The 9,557-nt window shown below is 37.1% G+C and overlaps 1 protein-coding gene across 3 annotated transcripts in view; it reads left to right on the forward strand.

Moving 5' to 3' along the window:
- The window catches only part of cadm2 (cell adhesion molecule 2), a 311,371-nt gene that overhangs the window by 268,073 nt on the left and 33,741 nt on the right, over window positions 1–9,557 (forward strand). For all 3 annotated transcript variants that reach the window (XM_015382128.1, XM_015382129.1, XM_015382130.1), the window contains one exon: window positions 9,345–9,506. In XM_015382128.1, coding sequence (XP_015237614.1) covers window positions 9,345–9,506 — 162 coding nt within the window. The remainder of the gene's footprint in view (window positions 1–9,344; window positions 9,507–9,557) is intronic.

Here is a 9,557-nt window from a genome sequence, read left to right on the forward strand (position 1 = left end):
GGATGGATGGATGGATGGATGGATGGATGGATGGATGGATGGATGGATGGATGGATGGATGGATGGATGGATAATGATTTTCAGTCTCTGATGAGATGCAGTAAAGGGTATATTCTGGCAGCCTTTAGACCCCTGCTGCCAGGATTACTCAGTATGGTTACTTATTGTCAGTTCTTTTTTCCCCCTCCTCAAGAGGCCTTCATGGTACCTCTTGTTTTTAGTTGCTTCCCTTCACACTATTTACTATTCTCTAGTTGTCCTTCTCTCCTGTGAAATGGAATAAAAGGGTCAAATTCTTTCATTTTACGCCTGTCATTTCCATTTTTAATCCTCCAAGCTTGCCTTGGCTCATACCAGTGGCACAGAGCTTCCACCCACAGAACAGTGTGCTCAAGTCACTGCCAACTATTACCTCTTTTTGTGTCAGACAGAAGTACCAAAGGTGAAAATTGCAGGATCTCATCCCTTTCCTAGTCTCTCTGTTTCTGTTTTATAGCATATTTTTACATTTTTGCAAACCACGAAGACCATATAGAAAAGACAAGTGTATACATTCTTTAAATCTATTGCTTAAAAAAAAATCATCTCAATCATATTGCGTGTTTCTGAACACTTAGAAAGATGAATTTTGTGCAAGGCAGAAGCAAAAAATATAGAAATAAATGTGTTTTTATGTAAACTGGTCTGTAATGATTATTCTTGTTATTCGTGTTGACAAGTGTTTTCTCAGGTGCACCGGTTTGGCCCGGAAACAGATTGCTGCAGTATTTTACTCTGCATTTAAATTCTATTTGAGCTGAAGATAGTAGTTGTAACCTGTATTATATAGAAATCCTGTTTGTGAAAACTTGTCAGTGTTTGAATTATTCTACATTATGTACAGGTTACCTTAGGCCTGCCTTTAAACTGTTTTTTAGCCCCAAGCGCAGAATGTCCACGAACTCCCCCAGAAAAGATGAATTATGAATTGAATCAGTAGATCAAAGAACACTTTTTTCTGCTTTACTTTAGCAAATATTAAACTTCCTTGGGCCCAGAGAAAAAGGAAATTATTCCTAGAATTTACTTATTCATATTTTTACTCTGAGGTTTCACATACAGTATGTTTGACAATGCAGCAACACTCTGTCTTCATTGCCATTTTTTAACAGAAGTATTTCTTAGCCATTGCAGTGATTTAGACAAAATGGAGTTTTAAAGCCTGCGGGCATAAAAGTCAATTTCTAACCACAGAATACTGCTAAAATTGTCACATTTTTCTTGAGAAAAAGGAACTTACTTTAAAAAAAAAAAAAAATCCTATCCCTGTATGGAAAAAAAAATTTCAAATAGGCTTAACAGACACAATTCAATTCAAATTTGCTTGTAGTTAAAATCAAGCCTGCAGCATTCATGTGTACAAAAAGCCAAGAGTAGCACGAAATAACAATAAGAGTAAAAGTTATTATTTTTGTTATTATTTGTGTGTTTTTTCTATAGACAACTATACAGCTAACACTGTACAAATACCCCACCTAATGTGCAACAGATCTCTCTATTTATGGCCTACACTGTTTTCCTGATAAATAAACTAAAAGGAAATAATTATACCTGTTTGTGGTAGATGAGCTTTTTCTCTTTTTAGCATCAATATTTTATTACTGACCGGGTTTTGTTCAGGCTTTATCTACTGACAGCTAGTCAAACATTTCTGTGAAGACTATTTTGATGTAATGATAAGTATGCGTCCATATACTTAGGTGTTTAACTTTTTTGCATTTTTGGTTTATCTGCTTTTTCTGTGTTAATCTTATGCTATTAGATTTATATTATTCTGTTAGATTTCTTCCTTGTTTCTTTCTGCTCGGATTCTGCCCATTTCTCTCTCACTCCCTCAGCACCCGGCCTTAATTCTCACCAGATTGCCCTGCCTTTCTTTTCACCCTCACCCTGTGTTGTATGCTTGTCATTGTTTCCAAGCTGGAAGGTCTTGTATATGTCCCCATGATCCATGGTTATCTCTATGTGTCGGCATTGCTTTGCCTGGTTCTCTGCCTTTGTTTCATTCATGGTTCTGCACACTTTGACAATGCAAGGTTGAATAAATTACTAGCTAAACAAAACAGGTAAAAATTAAGGCCAAATTCTAATACCTCCAACCCTTCCTGATGGCTGGTATGCAGTGTTTTTGTTTTTTGGAGTATGGGATTGTTGAGTTTTCTTGCAGTAGTTTATCTCGCATGCAACCTTAAAACCTTTGCTTGCACTTACATTTAGTGGAAAGGCTTTCTCCTATACTGTAAACCTTTCCTGATAATATGACACTATATATCGTTATACGTGTTGTCTTTTTCTAATTTGCTATTGTGAATTTTAAAATATACAATACTCAGGCTATGTTGACACAGCAAGTCTTGATACTCACTCCTTACTTTGTTTTTGCTGAAATATTTTTTTTTTTGTCTTTTCATATTTTTGAATGGTTCAGAACACCAAAGCAACCTGCAACCGCAAAGGGAGAATTTAGACCATAAATCAGTGCAAAGGTTTTATGTATGTGACTATCACAAGAAACTTTAGTGAAAGAACAAAACAAAAAATGTAATAGTGGTTGTCAGTGTCTCTGTGTTATTATTAAACTGTTGAGCAATGAGCTAAAATTTCTGGACAACATCATAAAGAAGATCAAGAGAGGTAAAAATGCACAACTATAAAATGTGGCGTGACCGCTCAGACTGCAGACAGTTTGAAAACTATTGGTTATGTATCTGATTTAGTACCACATTTGAAAGTAGCTCTTTTTTTCTGGGTGAATTGAGAAGCTGGCCATTCAGACTGACAGGCAAAATCATATTTTATATGAATGAGTGTGGTTGTATGTGTCAACTGTGTGAACATAGCCTGATTGAGATCCCTCTAAGTCGGGATATAGAATGTTTAGCAATGTTCACACTATAAAGATATGCAGCTGTCCTAAATATTTTGGGTTTTCTACTTAGGAATAATTATGCACCAGACTTCTAATACAAAAGGCCATTCCTGTTTAGTTTTTATCCTTGATAAACTGTTAAAGAAAGAGTGCCAAAACCTAATGATGGCCTTACCTTCTATCACCCTTTTAATAGAAGCAGCTAGTATGACATAATTGAAGCTTAGGAATAAATTCAAATTCAAATGCTCTTAGATGCCGCAAATTGCCTCAGCGTACACTTCTGCTCCAGCCTTAAGGCGTTGCTCCACACCCTCACATCAGCTAGTTATTGTTCAGGACTCTGCTCAGTTTCAAGGACATCCTGGCTTTCTTGTTGAAATGCTAACATTCACCACTTTCATTCCATTAGGCTCCCTACAGGCTATTCCATTCAGCACAATGTCTTCTACAGAGTCTGAGCTCCAAGAACTTTTCATGTCAAACTTTTCTTCATGTCACTAAACTTTATTTATTGTTTTTTTCCCCATGTCCAAGTCTCTCCATGTTGAATGTTAACTTTAATGACTATCAGGGAAACCCTAATTTCTTCTGTAAGCCTATCTCAGGCTGAGTTAATATCGTCTTTCAACAACTTCAAAAATTTAATGACACAAATTGCATCTTACCATCTGAAAATTAGATACTTTCTTTAAAACATGTTGGTCTACAATGCAGATAGATATTATTTCAACCCAGCAGTCGATGTTTCTTGAATTCCATAGATTTAAAGTGTCTATCAATAAGGTGCTGATAGAAGGATTGCATAACTACTAGTGAAGATACACGCTGATGGCTATCTAACTCTTGTTCCACAGCAATAACCAAACTGCAGGGGTCCTGATGCTGCTTAGCTTTCTCAGACAAACCAACAGAGGTATTTCTATGACCTGCATGTAGGATGTCAGGACAACAGGTTTATAGTCATTGTGGAGAGTTGGCTGAGCTTTCTGTGGTCCCACAGCAAGGCACAACACTGGACATGTCCCTTGTGTCAGGCTTGGGATGAAGAGGTGCTGCAGAATCCTAAAGAGCTGCTCTGCACAGGCCTTAAGGACTCTGGGGCTGACACCATCTGGACCTGGTGTCAGCAATTCAGTCTCTCCATTTGCCTTTTCACTTGACTTCTAGAGACAGACAGTTGGGAGGCAGAGGGAACAGCACAAACTTCTGGTTTGACTAAGAAAAAACACATACAGACAGGAGACTTCATAGTAGAAGTGGGAGATTAAACATTCAAGGTGTCACAGAGAAGCTTTGGTGTAAGAAGGGCGTGATGCCCATTTGGCCATGTGACCGAGAGAAAGATGCTGAGCGGTTTTATTGAACTGAACCTTTTGAATGGATTCTGTCCAGATTTCCTACTGACTGATCCTCCTCCTGCTTAATACCTATAATCTTCTTCATCACTGACCCCACATCTCTGATATTGTTCTGCTTTACTTTCGAGACTCTTCCTGCATGCCTCCTTGCTTTTTGCTTACCTTGACATTACATTTCTTCTGTATACTCTTCAATAAGTTGGTAGTGGTGTCTTAGTGGTTAGGGCATTAAATCCTGAGGTTGTGAGTTCGAAACCCACTCCCACAGAAAGCCACTCTGACTCTCTTAGCAAGACCCGTAACCCTTGATTGCTCCCCGGACAATGGCAGCCCACTACTCCTCAAGGGAATGGGTTAAATGCAGAAGTAAATTTTTCCAATGTGAGATTAATAAAGTTCAATTATTATTTTTTATTATTATAATATGCTGCTTTCCTTCCCTAAGGTATTTTTTTCTTGACAAGCATCTCATTCAGATCAGTAGTGATCCAGAGTTCATAATGGGGATGCATTTCACTGTTTTCATAGAGAAAGTGTTACCTATACAGACGTCCAGATGGTCAGTCACATTCTCAGTCACTGTATTGATGTCCTTCCATGTGGTTGACATAGTCCATCCCAGTTTGTAGCCTTAAAACAATCTTGTAGGGCTTCTTCAGCCTCCTGCGACTCTCCTTACTGTTCTTTTTAATGCAAGTTGTCTAAGATGTATGGGCTTATACTCTAAGCAAAGAAATACAAGATTTTGATCCTACTTCTTACTTCATTGATGTATGAGTCCTTGACATTTGCATAAAACATGTCAAAGGTTATGTTTTCTCTGGTACTGCAGCTGACAAACTGTACGGAGGTTGGCAGTGTAGCAGAGAGTAAAGAACGCTTTAAATCTCCAATTATTGCCATAAATGCATCTGGCTGTTGTGTCTGTAGCTAAGCTACACTGGAACTGATGACATTAGTTTTCAAACGATTATCAAAAGAAAACTTTCTGTCCAAATAATATTGACAGAAACCAACTGCCAACAGTTCAATATCTGGGCCTGCAGAGATGAATCTTTACAGAAGCATGTACTGAATTACACCCTGGGTTACTCACAAGCACTACCAAACCACTGCTGTGAAATTTCCAGCCTTGTTTAAATCTCTGTCTACTCATATGGTCAGAAAGCCTGGCAAAGAGAAGCAGGAGTCGGGGATATGACCCTGCATCCTGACTGCGTTCGCACTTCTGTCCAAAACTGTTCTTTTGTTTTGTTTCTGTGAATTTTACTCTCTTGTTTTGTTTTTCTTATTTTAGAATATCCCACCTAAAACATAAATCAGAGATCATGTAGAAAATGATTAAAAAAACCAAACAAACTGAAAAACAGATTAAGGTGATTTTTAAACAGTATATGAATGTGGGGAACAAAAAGACAGAAGGTCAAGTTGGTTTGCTTAAAAAGAATAAATGACAGAGATATACACTTTCTTAGAAGAAAGCCCAACTAATCAAAAGAAAAGAAAAATATTTGCTATTCCGAAGCCTTGGTTGAGTTGGAAAAATTATAGGTTTCCCTCTTCTCCTTTCCCTCTTCTCCTTTTCAGTCCCCTACATCTCCTGCAGTTTGGTCTTTAAAAAGAAATCTATCCATATTCGCTCCCTGTTGTTGATTGGATGGATGTTGATAACTCTGCAGACCTGTCAGTCATTCATCTCTCAGGGAGCCATTCTCATAGCCTCAGTTGGTGAAAGTGGCTGAATAGAATAGTTGATTGGCAGAATTTAGAGGTAGAATAGACAGTAAGCAGGGATGCTGGGATAGTGGAGCAGTTAAGCAGAGCAGGGGAAGGATGCAGAGCGTAAATGGTCTCCTTAGGAGGCACAAACAAGTGGTCATCATGACAAACAGAGTAAATACATAATTTCTTTACTTTTCCTTATTTTCTTTTATATCTACTCTCTGTAATTGTGATGTACCAAATTTTAGGTGGGGGTTATAAACCAGATTATAGGTGCTAGGTCATTTGTTTAAACATGCATTTTTAATCAATGTTTGAAAGATAAACTGTCTTTTTTCAGACTTAAAATGCTAGAAAATAATAATACCTTCAGTAAACCCCACCTAAATTTAGATTATTACTTTATTTAGCATTAGAGGAAAACACAATAAACTAGCTACTAACTGGGTATGAGTTATTACTATCTTGTAAAAGAACTTGAAAGGGAAAGCGAATAAGGTTGCTCTTAGAATTTAAAGTAGTTTTGGGTAATCGTGGGGGGATTCTCAACAACAAAGCCTCCATTGGCTAAGCAAATTTGTTCAGTATAGCATGATACTAGATTTCAGTTCTGCTGCCATAATGCTGAACAGAACATAAAGAAAAGGGAAAAAAAAGACTCATGATTTACTTTGATTGTGTGCTTTAAAAGGGGTGTACTATGAACCTGAACAAAACTGTATGGTATTTTTGTTTTGTTTGTTTTTAAAAGTCCTTGTATTAGTTATTGGATTGGCTTTGAAAAAATGTTTTGCCAGGCATGGGTAGTTATTAAAATCCCCAAAAATTATTATTTTTTACTATACTGTAAGAGACAAATGGTCCTCCAGTACTCAGAGAATGGCTATTGTGACCGATGTAGTTTGGACACCAATGGTTTAAAACTACAGTGAGGGCGCTGAGAGAGTCTAGGCCAAGTAACAAAAGAGGGGAGTATGTCCATGATTATTTAAAGCTTTGTTTTTCACAGACTTTATCTGATGATGCTCCATTGCCAAAATGTGTCTCCCCAGAGGTTTTAAGCTAACAATGCTGTAAAACCCTGTTTACTGCAACGTCTTATTGAGACCAAAGACACATGTTTGGTGATCAAGCCCCAGGAGGTTTTTGACAGGACACCACATAGACACAGCAGAGAGGTGTTTGTACATTTAGCACTGTAAATGACAAAGCAGCTGAAGCATCCTTTTAATGTGACTTTACTCATCTCATTTCCATTAAGAAAGCATAAAGGTTTAAAATCATAAAAGAAAATGATTTAAGAGCCCACTGGTGTTTGAAATGTGAGAAGGGAAAACATAAAACTGTTCAAAAGCTGCTTTTTAACTATTAATGGAACAAACAAAGATTGCAGTGTGTGGAAAGAATATATTTATATTACCTATAAATGAGCATCTCAGAGGAAAAATAGGTTTAGCCAAAAGTATTTACTTTTTTCAGATATGGGATTCTAATAAATTAGACATATTTTTTTTTTTACAGTAACTGGAAAAGAATTCATTGCTTTTCAATATTACAAGACCCAGTCTCATTAGATTATATTACACCCCTACTAAAAAATCACTTTAACATTAGAGTTCCATTATGATTTATTTATTAATCTTTAACTGTCTTCCTCCTGAAGTCCCAAAATGTGACTCTTTGATTAATTGGTGGCTCTAATAATTGGTGTGCGCATTGAGCTAGTTCTCCATGTTAACGTGAGATTGAGGGACAACCAGTCCAGGGTGTGGCCCATGTGTTCCCCTCCTGGGGAAGGCAACAGCCCCCCAAAATGGTTTGATGAAACATATTAATGCCAAATATTGCCATCTCTCTTCTTGAGCACTAAGTTTCTTTTTAAGTAACTTTATTCTGTCACAATTACTTCAGCGACTTGTTGTAAAACAAAGAAATACTAATAATGTGTTTTATCTACATCAGAGTTTTGAAGAATGACTATGTCTTAGGTGGGTGTCTAAAAAACTCAATAGAATGCACTGCATACATATAGGAGGTTTTATACGTTTCAAGTTCTTCTCCAACTTTGAATTTCCAGGGAGAAATAAAACTTCATCTTATAAAAAAAAATTCTGATCAAAATACATTATTTGTTACACTTTCTTACTATATAATAGACTGCAATACAAGGCAGAAAGTTGACTGATTGATTCCAAACAAACCAAACTTGAAGAAATTGTGCAGATCATTTGAAGAAGCTGGTTGATTGCGATGCTAATGGCCACAGAAATGTGGATCAGCACTTTTGCTACAGAATCACAAGCAGGTGTTGCCATGATTGCTATAATAATAAGTTGACTAGATAAATTAGTGTAATGATACCTAACTGGCAAGTCAGACTTCTGACTAGCAACAGCATTTTTTTTGTCACAGCTGGACTTGACTTAGAGGTTGCATACAGAGTTTGAAGAAGTGGAAAGATATTAAGCATAATAAAATGTTAAGATTTATGTGAGAATGATGCCCCAGGATGCAGATATAGAGATGCAAGTGAGAGTGCATGTAGTCAAAAAGTCTATTGCTTCAAGTCTATATTGCGTTTCATGGATATTTTTATTTAAGAGTATGTAGCTGACAAATTGTCCCCTCATAGGGGAATGGTTGCTGTTGACCCTGTTGCCATTGCCTCACAGTGGTAAGTGTCCATGCCAATGCAGATACATAACTCAGTAAAGCATTTGATCTTTCTCTGCCTGAATTTCATGCTTCTATCTTTTATGTAACATTTATTTCACTAGTGATTTTCTGATAAGAAACATCCCGAAAGTGCTTGATATAATGCAGATGAAAAATAATAGAGCTGAACTAACTGATATTAAATTGCATAATAGATAAATAACATATGTCGGTGTTAAGACAAACCTCTACTGTATGCATAACAATTATCCTCACTAATGTATGTTACAAGAACAGAAAATCTAAGATTTGTTAGGGCTGGAGGAAGGTGATGAAGACTGGGCAGCAGAATGTCTGAGAGAGTTCTGATTCTGAAACCTGTTTTAAGTCTCAAAAAGGCTCAAAACTCACAACTTCGACACTTGTGCATTTAAAATTCAAGCACTCTGGATGCTATGGACGCTCGATGTTAAGGTGCTCTGTTCTTTTCCTTACTAGCGACAGAAGGACTTGGCTTTCTCTGCTTTGATAGGTTGGAATAATTAGTTTTAATGTGTTTTTTAGTGAGAAAGCACACCCCAAAACATCAATGTGCAGAACGCTCATAAGGATCTTGATCCTATTTAAATATTATGGCCACTTTTACAGGATTTAAAGTTGATTTAAACATAAACATTTTTATTGTGTTTTCTTTAAAGGCGCCAAGGAGGTGAATGCAAGCGGAAAGACATTTACAGTTCAGAGTTCTCTGCAACTACATGTGGACAGAAATGATGACGGTGTTGCCTACACGTGCAGAGTGGACCATGTTGCTCTCGCACAGGCACCTCAGCAGGCCACCGAAGTGCTGGAGGTCCATTGTGAGTATACGTCCAATATGAAAAAAGGTTCTCATGGGAATAAATGGAAAT

This window comes from Cyprinodon variegatus, unplaced genomic scaffold, assembly GCF_000732505.1.
Source record: "Cyprinodon variegatus isolate N-32 unplaced genomic scaffold, C_variegatus-1.0 Scaffold249, whole genome shotgun sequence".
NCBI lineage: Eukaryota > Metazoa > Chordata > Actinopteri > Cyprinodontiformes > Cyprinodontidae > Cyprinodon > Cyprinodon variegatus.